At 35.8% G+C, this 26,610-nt stretch overlaps 1 protein-coding gene across 1 annotated transcript in view; it reads left to right on the forward strand.

The window, feature by feature from the left end:
- FBXO8 (F-box protein 8) overlaps nt 1-26,610 on the forward strand; it is a 35,548-nt gene that overhangs the window by 1,138 nt on the left and 7,800 nt on the right. Inside the window, exons 2-3 of the mRNA XM_060102648.1 lie at nt 10,728-11,064; nt 13,537-13,663. Coding sequence (XP_059958631.1) covers nt 10,736-11,064; nt 13,537-13,663 — 456 coding nt within the window. The 5' untranslated portion in view covers nt 10,728-10,735. The remainder of the gene's footprint in view (nt 1-10,727; nt 11,065-13,536; nt 13,664-26,610) is intronic.

Genomic DNA, 26,610 nt, shown 5'->3' on the forward strand with positions numbered 1-26,610 from the left:
CACAAACTTGAGCAGATATCAGAATTAAGAATAAATTATATTCTCTTTTCAGGTTGAGTAGGAAACTCGCCATTTTTATCCAGTTAACTTGACAGTTTGTCTGAGATACTGTATACAGTATGGCAGCTGACTTTCGCTCAAGTGAGCAATCCAAGAGAGAGCACCCAAGACTCCCTCTAGTCTTCTATAAGCTAATCTCAGAAGTGGCATCCCATCACTACTTCCATATTCTGTTGATAGGAGTCAATAAATCCAACTCAATCACTGTGGAGAGGATTACACAAGGGCGTGAATCCCAAGACGCAAGGGCCTATGGGAGCCATCTTAGAGGTGGCCTAACACAGACACCCTGGCTGATAACTTCTAGGAATTAATAGATAGAAATAACTGAGCAAAAATATGCCTGATTGTAATGAAATAGACAAACTTATACATGGATTTTCTTTCTTGGAAAGTTGTTGTGTTTTTTTTCCCCTGGGGGGGGATCTTTTTTTTCTACTAAATGCCTGAAGAGAGGCCTATTATTTTTCTTGGAAAGCTTTGCTTGAGGAATGACATGTGTGAGAGGAAGGTTTGTGTTTTTAAGGTGTACATGAACAGAGCATATCACAACTGGAGACTGTGTATTCCTTACCCATTGCCATTTTATATGGTTGAAATGGTTTCAAAATAAACATGAGCAAAGATAGCTTTAAAGGTGGAAAGAAGTTAGGAAAGGCTAGAGGTAAGCCTTTCTAGTGTAGAAAGAATGTGTCAGTCTCTATGTTGGTATGAGAGCAAACAGGGGTGGGAGAGGTCTGTCTGAGAACAGAAATGTGTTTGTGTGTTTGTTTTTAAGCATTATTAGATGTCAGGTACCACCTTCTTTCAGCATTACCTGGGCGCACATCACCAGCACAGCTTTTGTCAGTGAACCAAATGAGCTTATTGGAAATGAAAGGTATGGGCTTCAGGGTTTATTGTGACACTGTTTTGGCCTTGACCCACTGTAAAATTGCCTATGCTTCTTCCAGGTTTGAAAGATGTTGTCATCTTTTATACCTCAGGTACTTAACGCCAGCCCGACTGTGTCAATCCTCAAATTGTAGATTTGGCTTTTAAATAGGTACTCCCTATCAGGTTAACATAGTTCATTTATAATAGGTTACAGCCAATTAACTAGTGCAGTTTTGGGCCCTTAGATGTCTGCTAAATTTAGTTTTGGCCCCTTAGATGTCTGCCAGATTTTAAACAGGTGCTTGCTAAAATAACACAGTTGAAATACTTCATTCACAAAATATCTTATGGTAATAACTAGATAAACTAAACCATGCCTTGTAATTTATTACACTTATTATCAGTTTAATAGGGAATGTTTTGTGTGTTTATTGTGCTTAGAATTGCATAAATTAAAAGATAGTTATTTTCCTTATTTCACAATACAAAAACATGAATTACCAAGAAATTACCTTTTCTTTGATCACAAAGCATTGAAATTAGTCATTCAAATTTATGATTTTATCGTTCATTACTTAACCAACTGCTATGTAATGATACAACTCTCTTTTTTTCCTACATTTTGATTCAGATTTGGGAACTGAGGCTAATCCATTGGCTGACCTATGATAATGTGTCAAAATCATTAACATGAAGTCTATGAATTATACATCTAACTCATGTTGCATTTCCATTGAATTATTTTACTTACTATTTTAAAACAACTTTAATGAAATACATCCACTTCTAGAAATTTATTTTCCCCATTTCTTTATTTTTTTTCTCGTGGTTTTGTTTTGCTGACATTTATTGACATAGATTCTCCAGTGAAACTTGAATGAGTTTATATTCTATTTAGGGCAAGTGCTTTTGTGATGTAGATAGAGATGAGAAAAGATATTTGCTTTCAAGTTTAGGCTGTTTGGGAGTTTAGCTCTGTGATCAGCAGTTTGTGTATTCTGCACGAGCAGATTGCAGGGGATTTCATAAGCTATTTGAAAGAAGGAACAAGATTTTAGCAAGTGAGCCATGCTTGGAGAGCCCCTATCTGCTCATCCTGAGCAGTGATTTGTAGAAGTCATGGACATGGGGGGAAAGAGATGGAAAGGACAGATGCTAAATACACATACACAGGCACACACACCTCCATCTCCATTACCTCTTCCTTTTATTTTAATGTTTTAGGATTTTCTCATTTTTATAGGATCATAGAATTTTATAGCAAAAAGAGAACTTAGGGATCATCAAGTTGAAAACCCGCTTTTTACCAGTGAGGAAAGTGAGGCTTTGAGTATTGTGCCCTCTACTCACAATTAGTTGAAGGAGCCTGAATCAAGCACATGTTTTGTGTCAGTCTGTTTTCATTGTTAGGTGTTTTCTCATCTCACTTCTGACTTTCCTATTGGCTCCTGTCAATATTTATTTTATGTTAATACCTTGTCTTATTTGTGTAAAAGCAATTCAGTGAGAATTACAGTATTTGTTTTGTTTTTTTCCGATTTTTTTTATTATGGTGAAATATACATAACATAAAATTTACCATCTTAGCCATTTTTGTTTGTTTGTTTGTTTGTTTTTGCGATACACGGGCCTCTCACTGTTATGGCCTCTCCCGTTGCGGAGCACAGGCGCCGGACGCGCAGGCTCAGCGGCCATGGCTCAGGGGCCCAGCCGCTCCGCGGCATGTGGGATCTTCCCGGACCGGGGCACGAACCCGCGTCCCCTGCATCGGCAGGCGGACTCTCAACCACTGCACCACCAGGGAAGCCCGTCTTAGCCATTTTTAAGTGTACAGTTCAGTGGCATTAATAAACACATCGTTTTGGGGTAAATACACATGCAGTTGCAAGAAATATACCAAGAAATCTCTTGTACACTTTGCCTAGTTTCCCTAGGCAGTGACATATTGCATAACTATTATATACTACAACAACCAGGATATTGACATTAATACATTGCACCTATCTTATTCAGAATTCCCCAGCTTATTTTTGCTCAAATGTGTACCTGTGTGTATGAGATTCTGTGCAGATTCACATATCCAACACCACAGTCAAGACACTGAACAGTTCAAACACCACCGGGTTCCCTGGTGCTGCCCTTTTATAACTACACCCACCTCCCTCCTGGGTAATGACGCTGAACGTCTATCATGTGATTGTGTACCATTTGTACATCCTCTTTGGAGAAATATCTGTTCATGTCTTATGTTCATTTTTTCTTTTTTAACATCTTTATTGGAGTATAATTGCTTTACAATGGTGTGTTAGTTTCAGCTTTATAACAAAGTGAATCAGCTATACATATACATATAGCTGCATATCTCCTCCCTCTTGCGTCTCCCTCCCACCCTCCCTATCCCACCCCTCTAGGTGGACACAAAGCACTCGAGCTGATCTCCCTGTGCTATGCGGCTGCTTCCCACTAGCTATCTGTTTTACATTTAGTAGTATATATAAGTCCATCCACTCTCTCACTTTGTCCCAGCTTACCCTTCCCCCTCCCCATGTCCTCAAGTCCATTCTCTATGTCTGCATCTTTATTCCTGTCCTGCCCCTAAGTTCTTCAGAACCTTTTTTTTTTTTTAGATTCCATATATATGTGTTAGCATAGGGTATTTGTTTTTCTCTTTCTGACTTACTTCACTCTGTATGACAGACTCTCGGTCCACTACAAATAACTCAATTTCGTTTCTTTTTATGGCTGAGTAATATTTCATTGTATGTATGTGCCACATCTTTATCCATTCATCTGCTGATGGCCACTTAGGTTGCTTCCATGTCCTGGCTATTGTAAATATTATGTTCATTTTTTAATTGAATTGTTTGATTTTTTGCTTTTGAGTTTGAAAATTGTTTATATATTCTTGATACTAGTCCTTTGTCAGATATGTGGTTTGGGAATATTTTCTCTCAGTCTATAGCTTGTGTTTTTGTCTTCTTCACATGGGCTTTCAAAGAGCAAAAGTTTTAATACTGATGAGTTCGGCTTTATCAACTTTTACTTTTATGGATCGTACTTTTGATGAACTCTCTTTGCCTAGACATAGATCCCTCAGATTTCCTTCTCTGTATTTTTCTAAAGGTTTTATTCTTTTATGCTTTACATTTAAGTCTATAATCCATTCTGATGATTTTTTGAAAGATGTGATATTTAGGTCGAGGTTCATCTAATTCAGTTTTTCTTATTGTTCACCATTCATCCATTCTTGCAGTCAACAAATATTTACTGAGTGCTTTGTAGGTCTAAGGCACTGTGTTTGGTATTGGATTTTTCCATGTAGCCTATTGTGTTGAATTAGTCCCCCATCTTAGTACTTACAGGCAGTTCTTACTCTGAACAGTACCATGTAAACTGAAATGCATGAGTGTTAGAACTATGGCCTTGCTGTGCACAGTCCCATGGAACTGTCATCCAGTAGTTAGCTTGGTACTGTACAAGGCAAGGACTACCTGTATATATTTTTAAATTTTTAATAAACAATAATAAAGCACAGTATGATAGGTGAGTTCCAAAATTATTGTCATCTTAAGGAACATATGTTTGAGTAATTCGTGTTTTATTTTATTTTTAAATTTATTTATTATTTATCTTTGGCTGCATTGGATCCTTGTTGCCGTGCATGGGCTTTCTCTAGTTGCGGCAAGCGGGGGCTACTCTTCGTTGTGCTGCGCTGGCTTCTCATTGTGGTGGCTTCTCTTGTTGCGGAGCACGGGCTCTAGGCGCACGGGCTTCAGTAGTTGTGGCACGCAGGCTCAGTAGTTGCGGCTCGCGGGCTCTAGATCGCAGTCTCAGTAGTTGTGGCGCACAGGCTTAGTTGCTCTGTGGCATGTGGGATCTTCCTGGACCAGGGCTCAAACCCGTGTCCCCTGCATTGGCAGGTAGATTCTTTACCACTGCGCCACCAGGGAAGCCCATAATTCGTATTTTATAATCAAGAGATATGCTTTAAAAATATAGATCTCAACAGTTGTAACATTGATTTCAAAGATACAAGAAACTGACACTCTATCCGTAAAGCTCTTTATAATTCAAGATCCTGGGATGTGGAGATGTCATAAAGATCTAGAGTAGAACTTTCTTATTAATCGATTTATTTTGTGATACCGCCATAAGGACTCTTGATATGTTGAATCTTCCCATGAAGTCTTAAAGTTTTCATTTCTAGAAACATGTCTATAGTGATTAAAGATGATGGTAGTACTTAACTGCCAAAAAGGTATCTCTGTTATCACTGACTGGTAACTAAATACTTGACCTTATTTGCCAAGCTAAGAGTGTCAGCCTAAGCAAAGTTAGTTTCTTCTAACTTTATATATTTACTAGTTGTTATTTTTTTCTCCTAGCAAAGGTAAATGGCATCTCCGAATTCACAGATCCTCAATTAATGGAATTTGGAAGCAGGATTATAACTACTCAGATCATTAGGTCCAGAATAACCAGGTGTACTCTGAAATGGGAGAACCAAAATAAATGAGAGTTATCATTTAAAGGGGACTGAGTGGTGACTACAAAACCACCTGTTATGATAAATTCCCTATGGCTTAGGTTCTCTTAACCCCTTTAAGTTCCATGGGATTAGACTTATTCACTGTTTATCTGGTGAGGAAAATGAGTACCACAGACTATAAGCTAAACAGATTCTGTGTGGGAGTCTGAACCAGATCTTTTTTCACGTCAAAGTGTATGTGCTTTCCACAAGAACAGTAGCCTAAAGAGAGGCTGCAGCTGGGAGCAGCATGGAGGTAATAAGCAGTGACAGAGGGAGAAGAGATGAGGGCTAGTGATGAAGAAGCAGATGGTGGATCGTCTTTGCCAGTTCTGGGCATAAGGTTTGGTGGTTAAGACTAACCGTTGGACTCAGATAGACCTGAGATGGAATCCTAAGTTTTCCAGTTGCCGGCTCTGAGATCTTGGGCAAAGTTGCTTAATCTCTCTGAGTCACTATTTCTTCAGCTATAAAATTAGAATAATACCTACCTATGAAGGTTGTTTTGAGGACAGAAATGAGATAATGTATCAAAACTTCCACAATGCTTGGCATAGAGTAAGTACTAAATAAATTGTGGTTTATAGTACAAAAACAATATTATGGTTTAATATTTATATTATTAAATATTATGTTAAAAATATTGTGCACATAATGTTATGTATGAAAGGAGGGAACACAGCCAGGAATTCCAAGCCTTAAATCTGCACACGCAAAGTTAAAAGGGTATTTTTTCCCCTACTTTCTTTAAAAATACTTCTTCAGCCTTTAAAAGAAAATTTTCTATCACAACTGACAAGAATAATTCTTACTATTTTGATGTTTGCCTTGACAGGGGTCTTCTACTACTCTTAAACTGTGATGCTGAGCATTTATCTCCTTAGTGATGGTTTTCAGTCTGTATGACGCTAAGCTCTTAGGGCAGTAATTCTTATATTTAGTGCACCTCAAACTCAGTTATTTTTAAATTTCACATGCTTGGATTCCTCAATCAGGAGATTTATGTTTACAGAAAGGTTGTATGATTAATAAAAATAACTGGTGTGTACCTTTTACCCAGATTCACCAATTTTAAACATTTTGCAACATTGCGTTAACATTCTCTCTGTATAGAGACAGATGTTTCTGTTTTTCTGAACCATTTGAGACTGTCTTATATATTATGCCTTAATAATTCAGTTTTTTTCCTAAAGAACAAGAATATACTCTGACAAAACCGCTGTACAGTTATCAAATTCAGAAAAGTTGACATTCATATAAGTATTTTTATCCAATCTACAGCCCGTATGTCTAGTTTTTCAGTTATCCCAATAATGCCCTTTCTAGCACTTTTTTTTTCACTCTAAGATCCAGTCCATGCACTCCATTTAGATGTCATGTTTTTCAGTCTCCTTTAATCTGGAATGATTCCTTTCTTTATCTTCACAGCATTGGCAATTTTGAAGGAAAAAAAGGATTATTTATAGACTCTTGGGTTTCTCTGATATTCCTCATGATTAGATAAAGGTTATACATTTTTGGCCGGGGTACTGTATAATTGTTATATCCTTCTCAGGGTATCATGTCCAGAGAGGCATATATGTCCTATCCCTCTAAGGGGATCATGTCCAGAGAGGCACATATGTCCGTTTGTCTCTTATTGGTAAATGTTAAGTTTGAACACTTGGTTAAATATTGTCTGATTTCTTAATTTCTTTTTGTAATTAATGAGTAATATATGTAGGGAGGTACTTTGAGACTCTGTAAATCTTCCATTCTTTATCAAACTCCAGATTCAGCACCCACTGATAATTCTTTCCTTAAGAATTAGTTTTTCTATGATGGTAGTTAAATGATGATTTTTCTAACTCATTATTCAGAATTTTACAATAAGGAAGAGCTTTCCTTTCTTTATGTAATATTTAGTGATCATCAGTGTAGACTCACTCATGGGTCTCTTTTATGTGATAATTGAAGTATCATTCAATAAGTTTTACTGAAATGCTCATCATTTTCACTCTGTGAAAATATGGTTTTGTCAAAACAAATGAGCTAACATTTTATTATTAGCTGTGAAGTGCACTTTATATGTAATATTTAATACAACAGCCCTCTGAGCTATATGTATTACCACTATATTATATGCAAATTATCACCTTAAATATGAGGAAACCAAAGCTTAGACTAGTCAAGTAAATTCCCCAAGGTCCTGTAAGCGCTCATCAGTGGAGTCAGGATTTGAACTGAAGTCTGTTCAACTTCAGAGTCCACAGCACTAGGCTCCCTCCGTGACTCGCTTCACAACTTCTGTCGTGGATCTCCTGTCTTTTTGAGAGTTTTATCACTTTTCTGACAGTTCTATCCACATTCCACACCACTATTACCCTAAGGAAGACTGGGAGTGGGGTGGAACACTGTAGACACGCTTTCCTTTCTCCGAAGGATAAATATATGATAGTAATCCTTCTCAAGTGATTTATCATACTGTGTTTTTGCTCCATATCAAGAACTGCTTTAAAGGGAAAAAGACATCCCACAAGGGTAATTTGCAGTAGAAGAATATTTATTTAGCAGTAGAAGAATAGAAAATGCAGTTTTCTTTGTCTGAATCACATGTAGATGAGCCTCAAACCTCCACCCTCCCGATCAACTTTTTTTTAATCCTAAGAACCAGCTGTTGGCTTCACCTCTTTTCTGCCTGCTGGATGCTTTCCGAATCACTTTATCCAGTGCTCTATTTAAGTGATCCCCATTAAAGTCCAGAGCCTAGGGAAGTCACCCTGATTCTGTGTTCCACTAGCAACATCCCTGAGAGTAACAACAGCTGCCTACCCATATGTCACTAGAAAGATGTTGTAGGGAAAGTACATACAAAATTGATGTTAAATGCCTTAAATCTTGAGGCTTCAGACATCACAGTCACCACGTTTGATTATTTACCTTTAGTGCTGCAAATGCAAAAGAGAAGAATAAATATAATTATCTAAAATGACAACAGATATACTGGGTGAGCTTAGCAATCAATTCAATTTCTAGATATTTTCTTGCTAAGATAAACAGAGAAATGGCTATGATAAAAATTTTAAAATGTTTATGAACCTTTTGTGTCAAAATTAAGTTGTACTTATGTTGTAACATAAAATAGTATATTTAAACATTAAGGAAACTTATAGCTCCTTATAAATTTTTGTTGATATTCTGTATTTTTTTCTGTGTTAATTTACTGTCTGTAGTTTTGCCTTTTCTAGAATGTCTTATAATTGGAATCACATATTACATAGCATTTTCAGATCAGCTGCTTTCACTTGTAATATGCATTTAAGTTTCTTCCATATCTTTTCATGGCTTGATAGCTCATTTCTTTCTAGCACTAAACATTCCATTGTCTAGATGTACCACAGTAAATTATCCATTCACCTGCTGAAGGACAACTTGATTGCTTATAAGCGTTGGTAATTATGACTAAAGCTGCAGGTTTGTGTGCAGGTTTTTGTGTGGACATGAGTTCCCAACTTATTTGGGTAGATACCAAGGAGCATAAATGCTGGACCATATGGTAAAAGTATGTTTATTTTTGTAAGAAACTGTCAAACTGTCTTCCAAAGTGACTGTACCATTTTGAATTCACACATCCTTGCCAGCATCTGGTGTTGTCAGTTTGGGATTTCAATCATTCTAATAGAAAATAAGAATTTAATTATTCGTAGCTTAACCACTACTTCAGGAACTGCTACCATTATGGTGGTATGTGTCATAGGGAGGGAAAGTTACTACCTTTTGTGGTTTCTTTGTAAAAACAAATTTCCCCACATTTAAAAATTATTAATATGTTCCTTCTCTCCGTATCCTCCCTCCCGCATCTCTTTATAGCTTAAGCTTTTGGATTTCCAAGCAGTTCACAGTAAGGACAAAGAGTGAAAAATTATCCTGGACTGTTTTTTCTGTTTTAATCAACAAGTAGCCTGTTACAGTGGCCATTATCCAACTACTAGACAATAATTCAATAAATATACATGCCTTTTTAAATACTGAAAAAATAATCGGTGACATTCTTTGAAATGCTACTCAATTTTCAAATTATTCCTAATAATTTTCAGAATTTCTGGTCACCAGTGGGCTTGGGGAGGGGTTGCTTTTTTATTTTTTTTTTGATTATTACTCCTTATTGTAAGCAGCCAATTAAAACCATATTTTAAGGTTAGGTCATGCTATGAAATTTATTTTAATGATTTTGAACAAAAATCCATTTCTTCCTCCAAATTTTTAAAACACACACGTCCCAGTAGTCAACTTGGGCTTTTAAAACAAGAATATTTTGTTTGTAAAAGAGATGATGAAAATAATTATTTGTGTTAGTTAAAAGCTCTTCCTGATTTCATTTTTTCTCAGTGAATTTATTTGCCCAGGGAAAGTTACTTATTTGCAAAACCAAGTGAAATAGAAAGTCTAGGCCAATAGTCTTCTAAATATTTGTATATGAGGAAGTCTGATATTTGTAAGAGATAAATGTAGAGCTACTTTGGTTGGAGGTCAAGTGGAGAGAGCAGAGGCCAGAGCACTCCCATCCCTTCTCCTGCCTTTTCCCAGGTACCTCTGAGGAGTCCATAGGGCTCCTGGAGAAGAACTGGAAAATTAGTCTAAATTATGATTTGTATTTAAAGCAGCAACAGAACCAGAGAGTCGTTACTGAGCTCTTTATCATGGAGTCCTACGTGTCTAATTTATAAGGTTTCTGAATTAGACTTCAGGGCCTATGTTACATTTTATTACAGCATACAGCTTAAGAGCAGACTGGCAAGAATTAAACAAAAAGCCTGTTTCACAGCTGTTACGCATCTGGGAATTTGGTTAAAAGGGCCTAGCTTAGCTTAGCCTGGGTTGTGATAAAAAGCAGGGTGTACAGGTCTTTTAAGTGAAGTCCTGTGCTCTGATCAGAGTTGTATTTAATACTGGCCCATAAGTCCACATAATTATAATTTGTAAGAGTCTTTAAGACGTCAGTAACTTTTAAATCTTACCTTGTGAAAAATGATCATGTCACCTGTGGACTTTAAAAGTGGTTAGCAAAGTGAGATAAAGGTGATAATCAAACTAAATAGTTCTCCATCCAAGTTTCATACTTACTGTGTTCCAACTATTTGTAATTTCCTACTCCATTTAATATGCTTTAATGAGCAATGTTCATTCTGATAAATGAATACTTCATGTAGACTTGTTGTACCGCAGGGAAAGGTGGATTACTTTTTTAATGTCGCCTTCTTACTCCATTCTGGCTTTCTCCCAGGCTTGCAGATGGGTCAGGGGCTGTGGAGAGTGGCCAGAAACCAGCAGCTACAGCAGGAAGGCTACAGTGAGCAAGGCTACCTCAGCAGAGAGCAGGGCAGGAGGATGGCTGCCAGCAGCATTTCTAACACCAGTAATCGCAAACAAGTCCAAGGGGGCATTGATATATATCATCTTTTGAAGACAAGGAAATCGAAAGAACAGGAAGGATTCATTAATTTGGAAATGTTGCCTCCCGAGCTAAGCTTTACCATCTTGTCCTACCTGAATGCAACTGACCTCTGCTTAGCTTCCTGTGTTTGGCAGGACCTGGCCAATGATGAACTTCTCTGGCAAGGGTAAGTTCAGCCCACCATGTTTGATCCAGGTAGCTCTAAGTAGAATCTTGCCTACAGGTTGTGGGTTTTTTGTTTTTTGTGTTTGTTTGTTTGTGTTTTTTTGGGGGGGTGGTGCTGCTTGTTAGCATAAACTTTAACTGGTGAATATTTCATTTACTTTTTATATTTTCTAACCACTATTTGTTCAATGAATTAGGCAAATACTAGAAAGCAAAGAGATAATCTACTTGCTGAAGTGAAAGTAGACTGTAGAAATTTCAGCAGCTATTTTACCAGGTTAAATTTAAGCTATAAATCTAAGAACTTTTGGTGCAATAGAATCTATGGAACCTAAGTTACTCCTTAATAGATTTTATACATGAGTCATGAAAATGAAAGAATCATTGAATCTTGGGTTTTCTAGCATTCTTTACCAAAGTTTATTTAAGTCTCATTATTTTAAAATGAAACTTCTGAACAGAGTAAAACATGTCTAAAAACAAGTTTTTTGAGACTTTAAAACCATTTTTCAGTGAAAATCTATGGAGAGAATCAATTATCTAAATAGCCAAACTTTAGTAAAAATGTATTACCAACAATGACATTTTTAACTCGGGCTTCCCGATGCTATAGAATTATAATATTAATTACGTAGTTCATTTCTCAGCCGTCAAATAGCTAAAAATCATCAATATCATCTTGTTATTCTTCCCTTGTCTTGTCATAATGAAGTTACTGTGGAAGTGAGAGGAAATTCTATTAGTAATGTTTAAAGTATAGTTATTAATTTTTAATTGTTTGGTGTAAGAGGAAAGAAAAGTACTTTAAAACTGGCTCACTTTTATTTATAACCTCTTTTCTACACTTTAATATTCCCATCAAACTTAATTTATGATCCTATATTTGAACTTTGGAGAAGAGTTTATGCTTATATGAACTCAATCAGAATGTAGTTTTCATTTGGGATTTAAATTCGGATTGTTCATTTTTAAAAGAAATGCTTCCTTTAGTGTTTACCACATAATTATGCCTATATATCTGACGCTTGGATTTTTTTTTCTTAGTGATAAATTAAAGGCTAGCTTAGTTTTTTATTTTTTGTTTTTTTAATTTGGATGTTGAGAGGTTCTATTGCTTTCATGTAGCTTAGTAATAAAATCAAAAGCTATGGGACTAGATTAAAGAGACTGCTAAAATATTGATAATTTTCTAAACAAGTTACTAAACTCGTTACGAAATCAGTGATTTTATTTGGTTGGTAAAAATAATGCAAGGATGTAAATTAACTATTAAGAAGATATTCCCATATAAAATTAGATATTTTACCCACTATCAGAAATTTTGATGTTACAGGCTAAGACGGTAACTTTTTTTTTTCTTGTAAGCTGTGTGTGTGAGAAAAGAAGGAAGTTTGAGCCAAAAATCAATGATGAATATCAGAAAGTGAAACTATGGTTCACTTTCTGGATGCATACATCCAGAATTTCCAAGCACTGTAATAACATGAAACATTAGCTTTCAAATAACAACCAGTAGCTAATGCCTCAAACAGAGTTGGAAACAGGTATACCAGTGTGTAGAAACAGTGTGTTTTGAGGTATGAACCATTAGCATTTTAAGTATTACAGATTTTGTAAACAACCGTATATAGCTGTGATAGTAAAGAACCAGCATTTTGAAGCAGTATCTTAAAAACTGCTAAACTTAATGTTACAACTTTTCATTTAAGTATTGAAGTTATAGGATTACTATTTCTCCCTCTGCCCAGCAACCTTCCTCCTTCCACCAATTCATTTGTATTTTGCAATAGAGCACATACTTGCTTAATTCTGTTTAAACTCTTGGTTAAGATTGCAAACTCAGGGGCTTCCCTGGTGGCGCAGTGGTTGAGAGTCCACCTGCCGATGCAGGGAACATGGGTTCGTGCCCCGGTCCTGGAGGATCCCACATGCCCTGGAGTGGCTGGGCCCATGAGCCATGGTCGCTGAGCCTGCACGTCCGGAGCCTGTGCTCCGCTTGCAAACTCAGGAGTAAGCTCCTTGGATTCAGATCAAGCTGTGTTTCCCTGGGCAGCTTTTTTATGGTGTCTGTTTCTTTATCTGTAGCACCAAATCATGGGATTGTTGTAAAGACTGAGCAAGTTAATACTATTAAAAATGCTTTAAATAGTGCCTGGCATCTAGTAAGCACTTGGTAAATGTTGGCTATCATCATCATCATCATTATTTATGTTTAACTTCAGTAGGACTCACAAATATTACTAATTTTTGTAACTCACATTTATTAAGTGCTGTCAGAATTGCTAAACTGAAGGCATTTGTCTATCTTATTCTGGTAAACAAATAAAACAAGTATAAAAGTAAACATTTTATACTTTAGAGCTGTAAAATCCAATTTTATGTTATTTCATATCACTATTTTATCATATATATACATATTTAACTTAGAAAAATTCAATCTAGTCATGTTTTCTCGTCTGATTTTATCTTACAGGTTGTGTAAATCCACTTGGGGTCACTGTTCCATATACAATAAGAACCCACCTCTAGGATTTTCTTTTAGAAAATTGTACATGCAGCTGGATGAAGGCAGCCTCACCTTTAATGCCAACCCAGATGAGGTAAGTGAAGAATTTGAATATTTTGTAACGGTTGAACTTTATTTATCTTGCTGCAACTTTCCAACATAATAAACTTGCAAGTAAATTACAAGTCACTGAACATGACTTTTCAATCACTGCGAAGCCCTGTATTTGAAGTTATTGCTATGTGACTTAGTCATTTCTTTTTACCTTACCATGTCATGTTCTAATCTTGCTACCTGCTCACTTTGTATGGCAGCTTCCATGACATATGTGCAGCCCGCCACTGGACTTGGTTGAGATACTACTACATTATAAGTCGAGAGCACAAAATATGTTCATCAAACTTTATCTGCAGCATTTTCTTTGTTTCATCATTTCCATTTAGAAACAATGCTATTTTTATCAGAGATAATCACAAAGGACATTTTTCTAGTTTGTGACACATCAGAAGGTCTTTAAATAATGCCTTTAACAATCTCATACATGATGGCATAGAAACAACTTATAGATTCTGTTATAAAACTGAATAATTTTGCATTAATTCTTTAATTCTTTTTTCTTAAGACAATAAGCAAACACAAATAGAGAGCAGGGAGAGTGGGAGAAGCAAAAAGAACTGTTTGAAATTAATTAATTATTTAATTATTTCTTAACATAACATATGAGTGATCAAAATGTGAAGACAGTTCTTTCTCTGATTCCCCCTTACCCCTGTTCTTATTTTAATATATTCTGGAAAGATTCAGAGTTTCAGAAATGTTTAAGTATCTACTAGACTTACTCTTAGAAATCTAATAGAAATTATGTAACACTCAGAACTAATACTTACGGGTGGATCATTTTCTATGGAAAAATTTATCTGGCAGTTATTTTATTTATTTAATTTTCAAAAACCAACTTTCTTCATTTGTTGTAGAGGTATCAAGGACTCCCTAGTTACCTTAATATTAATATTCTTTAATTAATATTAGTTCATATTAAAGAACTACTGATCTTATAAATATGCACATAATAATACAAATGACATTTTGAAATTAAATTGACTTTTGCTTATTATATATGATTTCTCTGTTAAATTTTTCTTGTACATGAATAAAAATATAACACTGCTACAAAGGTTTACTAATACATATACATCATCAGTTAAGTCTTAGCCCAAATACAACCAAGTATATATGTTATAAAGCAAATATGTTATAAGCAGTTTTTACTTTCAGTGAATAGAAGACTGATACTTTTAATGAAAGTAGAATGATTTATAAGAATTTAAAGTTCCAATTACACATTTGAAACCAATATAATATGGATGTTGCTAATTAAAACGGTTGTATGACTAGCGATATAATAAGAAATATTTTGCATCAGTATCTTGAGTTAATTGAATGACGATTACTGGAGAAGACCTGAGGCAGAGTAGTACAGTGTTTTACTCCAGATATGCAGGAATCAGGAAAGGCAGCTGTTACAGGCCCTGTCTTATGCCCAGTTCATCCAGGCATACTGGCTCCAGTCATGAATTAACTCCAATGTCGAGTAAAACTGTCATCTTCAATTCATATCGCTTGCAAATGTTACATTCTAAGGAAAGTGTGACTTGGTAAGTACTGAGTTATAGGTTTTCAAAGTCAGACAAGTTGGATGTGACTGCCCATATTGGTTATGGTAAGTAGTCATTCCTCGCTAAGGGAGGACCAATTTTTAAACAAGTTATAAAGCATCCTTATTATGCAAAGATGAAACTGTAGATAGGCCCTTATATACTAGAATATGATATGGGTAGTTTTAAACATCTAAATTGGAAAAACTAGATGTCAGAATATGTTTCCATCTTTGCAGCTACATATATCAGACTATAGAGTTCTTGTTACACCTCCTCTAGAGTGTTTGGGTGGAGGGGGGCAGAGAAAAGAGGCAAAATTAAAGTCCTCTTTTTATCTGGCAAAAAAATGTTAAAAAATTTCAGTCAAATATTAACTTAAAGAGGGGATTCAATTTACTAATTGAAATAAGATTTTTAGATCTTCAGATTTTTACTTATCCATCCTACCTACCATTGTTATTGAGAGTTGGCTGTATTTTTGTCTTTACTCCCTGGCCTGATTCAGGGATATCCTGGAGCATTCCAGAAGTATTGAATTTACTGTTTTGAAAGGGGCACATACTGCTGCCAGGCGGCATGGAACTGAACCATTCCAAGTGACTTTTGGTTCCAGAATTCTGCTTCTATGCTTTTATGAACATCAGTAACTCAGCAAGCAGCTGTCGCCTAATAACAAAATAGAATTCTCTCTTTACCAGAATATACTTAGGACATAAATAGGCATGGAAGGACATTGAAGTACACTTGTAGGTGCAGGGAAATGAGAAGTATTTTGATAGCTATTCCACACTTGCTTTCATTGACTAATGAATAATCAATATCAATTTGGTTGTTTATCCAACCAAAATATAATTGAAAGATTATCCTAATAGGTGTTTTTATATAGAACTTACCTACAATGAGTCATACTTTAGCCAGGTCTTAGAATGACTCTTGCCATGATTTTTTAGTGCTAGCAATCAGGAAGTACTTTATGGAGGTTGATTTTTTTTTCCCCCTTCACTGGAGCACTGTCATCAGATGTGTTATTTGGGTTCATTTAAGCCTGAGAAGTAAATTATTTTTAATGATATGCTTAAATGTAAGTGGTGTTTATTGTAAGTACCTGAGATAAGATGTATATAATTGTTCAGTATTGTAACACGTCTACTTTTCCATAATTTCTAGTTCTGTACTTAACATTTTGATAGCAAGCATCATTAAAATATTATAAAAATAAGAATACTTACAGCCACAGGGAACGAGATTCTCCAAAGGACATCGTTCATGTCACGGATATGGGTAACCAAACTCCACAGCAGCTGCTGGCAGTGGCTTATGGGGTGGGGGAGAACTTCCGCACAGTTTGTGGTACGATTGTCTAGCACGCTGCTGTTATATGCATGACATTGTGATCTCAGCTGTATGTAAAGTCTTGATCTTATGCATGAGCTTGTGTACTTTGTGGCAGGTGACCACATTCTAGTAAAGGAATGTGCTAAAAACCATCTGTTTACATTAGGCTGTATTTCCCCTGCATGTACAAGTTACGTGTGTGATTTTATTCCACAGCAGTATTATAATAAAGTAATTTTACTTATCAAACAGTAAGCTATATTCCCTGTGCTCCATTTAGTATTAAACTATTTCTTGACATAGTTATTTTTAAAACTAGAGTTTCTGAAATTGGTAGTGAATGTGGTTTAACTTTATATTATAGGTTTATTTTTATTCATATTTCTATAAATATGTTTATAAATTTAAAAAATTATATCCTCATTGGGGTCAGGTAAAAGAAGTCTTTTTTACAACTATGTAAGCACATTTTTCCTGTGTTCATATTGAAAGACCCACATGCATACAATTGTATGCATTCTATTAGATTGATCTGGAATAGACTCTATTAGAAGAAACATTTTAAATTTGACCTAAGCATATGTTTTAGATGGAAATGTATGCACAAACTGTTTTTGAGATATCATCTTCTTTTTGTTGTTGGACCAGCTAAAATATAAACAGGAAATTTGGAGGAGTTCTCCATTATAGAAAAGAACTCAGGTGTTTATACTCAGATTTTACAATATCTCATATATTAAATCTTACTTTTTGCTCCAGTATACTGCAGCAAAACGTTCATTGCCGTTACTTCATAGCATAGAAACAATGATGAAAAATAACTTGCGTTCCTGGAGATACAAAACCCTGATATTACCAGAATTTACACATTTCCCAAATGTATTCTTTGTAATAATTATTCCACAGGATAATGGACATAGTCAAAGGATTTCCCAAGTCTAGTAAATTTGACAATGATAGGTTGTGATTAGTCGGCTCATTTACAGAATAACTTGTCAAAACCTCTAATATACTGATGCACATTGTGAATATCTACGAGGAGGGTATTGTATGCCATATTATGCAGGTTTATTTGACATAGTGTCTTTTTGGCAGGTGGGCGGGGCGTGGGGAGTATAAAGTAACATTCCAGGGAACACATTCTGAGATACGCTAGTGTAGATTATCTGCAGTCTTTCTGTGTGTAAATGAATATGTGATCTTAAATGAATAGACACCTGGCTTGAATGATTGAAATATCCTGTTGTTCACTGAGAGCTACCTGATGTTTATTTTACCTGTAATCTTCTTTTTATTGAAAGTGTATGGATCTATAATTATTTGTTCTCTTTTCTTTGGTCTGAGAGTATTAATTACAAAAAGATAAAATAAAACAGAGTTGAGTCTTGACAACCAAGAGCTTTATTCATGTTCTGTATTTTGATTGTAGTCTAACATGTTAAGGAAAACGTTAGTTTGGAAAGTAAGAGTAGGACAACAAACCTGATAACAATGTTGTATTCAAGTAACTACATGTAGACATTGATTAAGTATCCGTGTCAAATAACTTGGAACAGATCATTCATCATTATATTCTTGGTATCTCGTTCTCTACACTAACTCTATTACGTCTCCTGAAACAGGAGCATTCCCAGGGAAGGTTGACAGGCCACTAGATGCTTTTTAGTTCGGCAAACGTACTGCCTTTTGAGGTTTTATCCTTAGTTCTACAGGTCTAGAAGTCTGACTTTATCTTTCCACCAAAATTAGATCAGTCTCTCAGGAATAAACTTAAGCTGTAGATAGTAGAACCTGAGCCAGGTTGACAATAAAATGGGTATACTTTGAACAGTGCCTCATAGCATGAAGAAAGAGAGAATGCCTAAGTTCTTAGCTAATATTATGAACTAAAATATATCTAGGACCTAAATGTAAGGCCAGATATTATAAAACTCTTAGAGGAAAACATAGGCAGAACACTCTATGACATAAATCACAGCAAGATCCTTTTTGACCCACCTCCTAGAGAAATGGAAATAAAGACAAAAATAAACACATGGGACCTAATGAAACTTAAAAACTTTTGCACAGCAAAGGAAACCATAAACAAGACCAAAAGACAACCCTCAGAATGGGAGAAAATATTTGCAAATGAAGCAACTGACAAAGGATTAATCTCCAAAATTTACAAGCAGCTCATGCAGCTCAATATCAATAAACAAACAACCCAATCCAAAAATGGGCAGAAGACCTAAATAAGCATTTCTCCAAAGAAGATATACAGATTGCCAACAAACACATGAAAGGATGCTCAACATCACTAATCATTAGAGAAATGCAAATCAAAACTACAATGAGATCCTACCTCACACCGGTCAGAATGGCCACCATCAAAAAGTCTACGAACAATAAATGCTGGAAAGGGTGTGGAGAAAAGGGAACCCTCTTGGGACTGTTGGTGGGAATTTAAATTGATACAGCCACTACGGAGAACAGTATGGTTCCTTAAAAAACTAAAAATAGAACTGCCATATGACCCAGCAATCCCACTACTGAGCATATACCCTGAGAAAACCATAATTCAAAAAGAGTCATGTACCACAGTGTTCATTGCAGCTCTATTTACAATAGCCAGGACATGGAAGCAACCTAAGTGTCTAATGACAAATGAATGGATAAAGAAGATGTGGCACATATATACAATGGAATATTACTCAGCCATAAAAAGAAACAAAATTGAGTTATTTGTAGCGAGGTGAATGGACCTAGAGACTGTCATACAGAGTGAAATAAGTCAGAAAGAGAAAAACAAATACCGTATGCTAACACGTATATATGGAATCTAAAAAAAAATGACTCTGATGAACCTAGGGGCAGGACAGGAGTAAAGACGCAGATGTAGAGAATGGACTTGAGGACAAGGAGGGGGGAGGGTAAGCTGGGACGAAGTGAGAGAGTGGCATGGACATATATACACCACCAAATGTAAAATAGATAGCTAGTGGGAAGCAGCCACATGGCACAGGGAGAGCAGCTTGGTGCTTTGTATCCACCTAGAGGGGTGGGAGGGAGATGCAAGAGAGAGGAAATATGGGTATGTGTATGTATAGCTGATTCACTTCGTTATACAGCAGAAACTAGCACACCATTGTAAAGCAATTATACTCCAATAAAGATGTTAAAAAAATAATAAATAAATAAATAAATAAAATATATATAGGAATAATTGGCTCCTCAGTGCCCTGCACTGGGCTGCTCCACTCAGTATGATCTGCTACCTATAGTACCCACCTTCCCTGTATGTTTCATCTAGGGTGTTTTTGGCTTGAAAGAACAAAGAACCTAATAATGGCTTAAACCATATAAACTTATTTACTTCAGAAGACACCCAGAATGGGTGTCCCAGAGTTATTTCAGTGATACAGTGATCTCATCATGGGACCTCAGTGAGTTGACTTTTGCCCTCTCTTGATAACAAAGTAGCTGCCACTACTCAAGATATCACATTCTCATATGAAAGTACCCTCAGCACAAAGAAAGGGGGCAAACTCCCTCCTCAAATTCCTTATGCTTATTAGAGAGAAAGAATTCTTTTCGGGAGCCTTCAGTTCACGAGAACTGAATCACATGAACACCCGTAGACCAGTAGAGAACAGAATAGAAATGGTTATTTGATTGGCTTAGACCTAACATGATTTAGCAACTGTGGCTGAGATGCTAGAAGCGGTGAAGGAGCGAAACAGCCTTTGGGAAGGCATCCAAGCACCTGCAACACTATTTTCACTAGTGAGCCACTTGAAAAATTTGTGATTTTGCTTCCCTTATTTCTGTGGCTCTGCTGGTTTAGAGACCTTAATACTCAAGGCAGGAATATTGACACCAGGGGCACAACAATTCAAGCTGCCTGAGGAGGCTGCCTTCTTGCCATTTCAGTCCTCCTGCCACTGAGCAAACAGACCAAAAGGAAAAAATTAAAAAGGTATGAGGGCAGATAATTATGTTGTGGTTGAAGTGACTGAGTCTGATCACCAGAAGGAAATAGTTACTGCTACACAGTGTGGAAAAACAAAAGGCTATAAGTGGAACTCAGGAGATGTCTAGAGTTCTTCTAATTCCATTATATTCAACTGTGAAAGTTATTGTTGAAAAATCGCAGTAGCCCTGTAGGGGCAGGGTTTAAATCCCATCACTAGATAAAGAACCTCGACCAGCTGAGAGGCTGGCTTCATTTCTCAAGAGCTAAATATAGATTATCCCAAGCTAATCATGTTACCTCCATTCCCCTTGGCTTCCATGACATCCATGTCATCCAGTTCTGACCTGTGACACAGACCCTGTGACGAAAGAGTACTGTATATGCACACGCACCGTTCTGGCCATCGGTATATAAGGATGCAGTGACAGGAACACCTGCAGCCACCTTGAAGCCATGCAGGTTGTTAACAGCACACCAAGAATAGCACACTGGAAGGAAAAAGAATTGGGTCCCATGATGCCATGTGTGAGCCTAAAACCCTGGAGCCTTAGTAGCTTGGGATTCCTTATACAAGGTAATAAATCCCTATACTTCTTTTGAATTGAGGTTCCTATGTTTGTAATCAAAACATCCTAATGCTGCATCATCATCATCATCATCATCATCACTGCTGTTACCCAAACTCGTAGGAGTTTGATGTGAAATCCTGAACAGAAATTTGTTCATAAAAATAAGCATTGCTAATTCTCATTAGCAAGTTAATTTTATCTCCAGATTGCTGATGAGAGTTTAGAGTAAAAAGAGCTAGTTGACAATGAGAGGAGTCCCTCACCAAATATAGCTTCTCCTCTGTAAAGATTATTTACCCCGAAGACCTAAAACACTCACGTTCATCGGCAAAGTCCCTTCACCTTGATCATCCTTAGCGTCAAAGGGCAAAATTATGCCTCTCAGACACTGAATATTATCCTCTCGATAAGTTAATAACCTTCAGCCAGGTAGAGCTGGTCAAGTCATACTAAACTAGAGGCCATTAACTCTCTTCAGGGCAACATGATGTATGTGTGGGTATATATGGATGTATGTTTCTGTCTGTTTCAATCTGATCTGTCATGTGTTGATTTTATGATTAAGAAGAAGACTTTATCCTGTGTCTATGAGGTCAACTTTATTTTACACTCTGCCCTGACCATACTATATCTGTGGTTACCCTCCCTTACCCTTCCTTGTCTGCAAGAGGCATTCCAGCATGTGGTTTAGAATCAGTCCATAGAAAGACACTGGTAGACTCAGTATAAACCTTTCAGAAGCTTCAGAGAGAATCAATTTCCCAGGCTGCTTGCTAGTCTGTATCTGATTGAAAAAGATTCAGGCCTGGAGTATTCCATAGTTTATTCATCACTCAAACCGCCTGATGAGTTTTGGTTTTGTTTTCCTAAGTATGTTATAGGAAATATGAATTTGCTACCTCATTTAAGTGTAAATTGTCTGGGGTAAAAGCATACTGAAATTAGTGCACAATGTACTGATCTAGGGCTTTGGTCTAGAGGAAAGAATAAAATTAGAATATTTTAATTGTAATATCTTAGCACCACAACACTCATACTACAAATTTAAAAATGTGAACTGCTAAAATGAGCAAGATTTTTTCTTTGTATGAATTTTGTTACAAATTTAGATAAGTGTACCTAGAGACTTTGCAGTATTGTATTAATATTTTAAGTACATTTCAAAGAAAAATCTGTTTGCCTTTTGTTTCCTTACTTTACCCTCTCTGACCACCTTGACACCTCTACCATGTTCTTCTTTATCTGATGTGACCACATTTTCAGTGAAACTTGACATCACTTTCTAGATTTAAGTTCTCAGCTTTAATGTCCAAGGTAGTTGTCTCTCCTCCATCTCTTTCCTGAATTTGAAATTGCTGCTACCAGTGTCACAATGAGTGCTTTTTCAGTAATTGAAAAGACAATATTTCCTCAATTATTGGATGTCATCACTTGTACAGCATCCATCAATTTAATTACAGCTTTGAAATATGGAAGTTCTCAGGAAACACTACATTAAATGCAATTTTTTGACCAACTAATCGTTGTGTACATTTATCCATAAGATTATGTAACCTTTTTCTTCTTTCATATCAAAGTTTTTAGAGATGCCTTCTTTATAATCAAAGTCTTAACATCTTTCTGAATCACTTATTAGCAGTTAAATATATCATTAGAATGACATGTTGCTTTTTATTTTTGGACTGGTTACTTCGACCTTTGGGGGTTTATAATTGGAGGCATTTACAGTGTACTGGTCCAACTCATAGGTTTTTATGTTATTTTTTTCTTTTGTTATGTTATTATTTTCTCTTTTTTCCCCTATTTGAATTATATAATCCTTACAAATTTATAGCTTCTCTTGAAAGTCATCTGGAAGCTTTACACAGAGAGATTCAAATATTCATTCAACAGATACTTATTAAGTGTCTCTCCACTTGCTAGTTATATGACTTTGACCTTGGGCAAATTATTTACACTCTCCGTGCTTCTGTTTCCCCATCTCTAAAATGGGGGCAATAGGGGACTTCTCTGGCAGTCCAGTGGTTAGGACTTTGAGCTCTCACTGCCAAGAGCCCAGGTTCAATCCCTGGTCAGGAACTAAGTTACCACAAGCTGCACGGCGTGACCAAAAAAAAAATGGGGACAATAATAGTACCTATATCATGGTAGTGTTGTGAAAATTTAATGAAATTATATGTGTTAAATGCTTAGCGCTTCTAAGTGCTCACTAAAATGTAGTCTTATATTTACACTAGAAGTAGAGCTACACACACCACGCACAGGAGAAGGCACTGCTCTAGGCTTGGAGGTTCTTCCTCTCCTGGAACTTTTGGATTGTAGTAAATACATATTTGATACCTGAGTAATGGTCCTTCATGAAGTATGTATCAGTCACACCAACATCTTCTAGCTTTAGATGGTGATACACTTTGCCTTTAATTTCATTTTCTGACATGTGATGAGCAATCTTTGCATATACAGTAACTTTTTGGTTCAGTGGTACTGTTTGGTTTAATCTTTTTGAAGACATTTTAAGCAATAAATTGAGGTCCAAAATTATGTTCAAGTTAAAATGTGTCTTGGCTGAAATGGTGGTAGGATGAACAGATACCTTAAATACATGAAGAAGTATGCACGTGTGTTGGCAGTAAAACTACCATTTAAATCCCAACTTCTCTGCTTGTCTACTATTAAGATTTGGGCTTTAAAAAATTTTTTTTTAATTTTAACCTCCTTTTGAAAGTATATGTTCTGTTAGGAGAACACTTAAAAAAATTCTGTTTATTTAAAAATTAATTCAGAGCTGTTAAAACATACTTATAAATGTACATTCTAGAATTTAGGTAGTATGATAAAATTGTAATTTTTATTTATTTATCAAAGTAGAGTCAGTCATTTAAATAGCCGTATATGTAGGTATGTACGTGTATATCTATAAATGCACATATTACAAATGCAATATTTGTGTGTGACTTTTATAAAGTGGGAATTCTAAACTAACATTTGTGCTCAAGTGTGTCACTTTATCATTAGTTTGAAGTGTTATCTATCATACCTTAACCTAATAGAGTTTTATCTCCATATTTTGATTAGGATGCTGTGTTTTTCTGATTTACAGACAGATTAGAGATGGGGCTTTTTCTAGAAGCTTACATCACCTACCAGCAATTGTCAATACTAATTGCAATAATGATTGCTATATTTAATTATTAGTAGTAATTTATCACAAGTAACATCATCTTCATGCAGTGATCTAGCCCAGTTATGGGTGTGACTCCTTGGAGACTGTTAGAACTCACAGACATGGCTCGTTTTCTGTTTGAGGCTATTAGAACCAATTAATAGGGACTTTTTATTGTTATTTGAAACCTTAGATGATGAAGTTCATGTTATTTTGTCTGATGTCGTTGCTTTCTCTCCTATGAAAAAGAAGCAGAAAGATCTGTCCCACGCCTCTCCTCCATTTTTCCTGGACTCCATTATAGATGATTTTCCATTTTTCTTTTGATTTTTTTTGAACTATCCCTCCTTTTTGTGAGTTTCCTGTTGACATCTTCTAGCTACAAATAATTTAGGGCATATGTGTGACTGTTCTTAGCAATTCCTCAGCATTGTGCACTTTCACATACGAACAGCCTTCCATAAATTGTTCTTGGAAGCTGAAAGCCTTGCCAATTCAAACAGGTCCATGAATAAGCTGACTTCAGTCCATACTCATGACTTTTCATTATCCTCCAGACAGAATGTGGTGTCCTGACCAATTTCAGTAACTGAATCAGAGGGTACTGGCTACATGGGCCCTCTCTCTTCTCTCCACAACTGTCACTTCTCCATGTAAGTGTGGACAGCGTGAGCGCTCTGTTCTTCCCAGGGAACTGACGAGACTGAAATCTGCAGCTCAGACTTGAAGCTGACATCAACATTATCTTTAAGTATCTTTCCCCACGTTTATTACCCGCCTTTTCCTCTTAGTTATAAAGTCACATAGAACCTTCCAGTGAATAGCCTAGTTTTGGGCACCTCAGTTAGAGGAAAGCATTACTTATTACTCTTATAAAATAATCTTTCTACATAGACGACTTAAAAAACTTGGGCATAGTTTTTGCTTTAGTTTTTTCAATCTAGTGACTAGATTAGGAATAATTAGAGTAAATTCCCATGAATAAAAGTATTGTGTGACATTTCTGAAGTTGTGTGCTGAAGGTCAGTGTTATATACATAGGAGAGTTGCATGGTAAAACTTAGTGGGCAGAATGAAATGAATTGACAGCGTAAAAGCATAGATACCTAGTCTTAAACTTTCTCATTAAGTAATCTTCTGCATTTATTTCACTTCAGCTAAAAAGCAAGGTGTTGATTTTTTTTTTAATTTGCAGAATACGTAGCCCTAGAAGAATTTCACGTATTCAAGGTCTATGTGTTTTTTCCTTTAACTGTAGAGCACATGTTCTCTAATTAAATAGGAAGAGTGAGAACTGCTGGACTGGATAAAAATTAATAGATTTTACATTTTCATTAGCAATTCTGCTAGCACTATAAAAAGGAGAAATAGTATCAGAGATGTCATCTTAACCACTGCTGCTGCTATTTTCAAACAAGACAATGGGAATACTCTGACCTGTAGAGGGCTGCACTCTGATGTGCTAACTTTTTAGAAATAATTAAGATTTTAAAATAAAAGCTTTCACAATATATAGTGTATCTTATTTTTACAGTATTTTTAGTACGAAAAGGTTACATTTCAACTGTTCATTTCACTGTGGTTAAAATGTATACTTGAATATTAGTAGATTAGAAATCTAGATTGAATTATTTTGTTTTATAAATATTTATTGTTAAAATTTAAGGATAGTTATTCTAAACGTTTTCAAATGTCCTTTTAAAAAGAAAATTAAATGCAGTGTCCAGTTCGCTTTCTATTGTATAATGTTCAAAGGACAGATTTATTACCTGAACAGCAGTAGCCATGGTACTTGATTTTTGCATTTTATACAATGGCAAATTTGAACAAAACTAGCTAAAGCAAAAAAATTTTTTAACTAAATTTCTTTCCTAAGTTGTTCTTTAGGGAAACAAATTAAGGGTACTCCCTAGCATGTCAGTTTTGTTTTATTAGTGATTTCTTTTATTGATACCAACTGTTACACAGTGTGTCTGCCAAGTGTCTGGGCCAGTTGCCAGTACTTTCAGTACTAGTAGTCAGCACTTTAAAAAAAAAATTAAGACTTTTTTATTAAGAGCAGTTTTAGCTTCACAGCAGAAGTCAGTCCTTTCATGCCTAGTTTACTAGAATTCACTTTGTCCCCAAATACATATTTTTTGGTTCTGAACATATATATGGTAGATTTTACTTTTGAAGCACACTGTGGATAATAATGATTTGATCCCCCAAAATAGGCTTTATTAAAAGAGGAGAGAAAAATATGGGTATTTATATAATAAAAGAAAAGAATGTAGATATATCTTAAAACAGGAATTGCTGTGTGAAAGGAGCCATTCTTATCGTAGTAAGCAAATGGAGAGATACATTAGGTAGGGGACT

The sequence above is a fragment of the Mesoplodon densirostris genome, chromosome 6 (genome assembly GCF_025265405.1).
Source record: "Mesoplodon densirostris isolate mMesDen1 chromosome 6, mMesDen1 primary haplotype, whole genome shotgun sequence".
Classification (NCBI taxonomy): domain Eukaryota; kingdom Metazoa; phylum Chordata; class Mammalia; order Artiodactyla; family Ziphiidae; genus Mesoplodon; species Mesoplodon densirostris.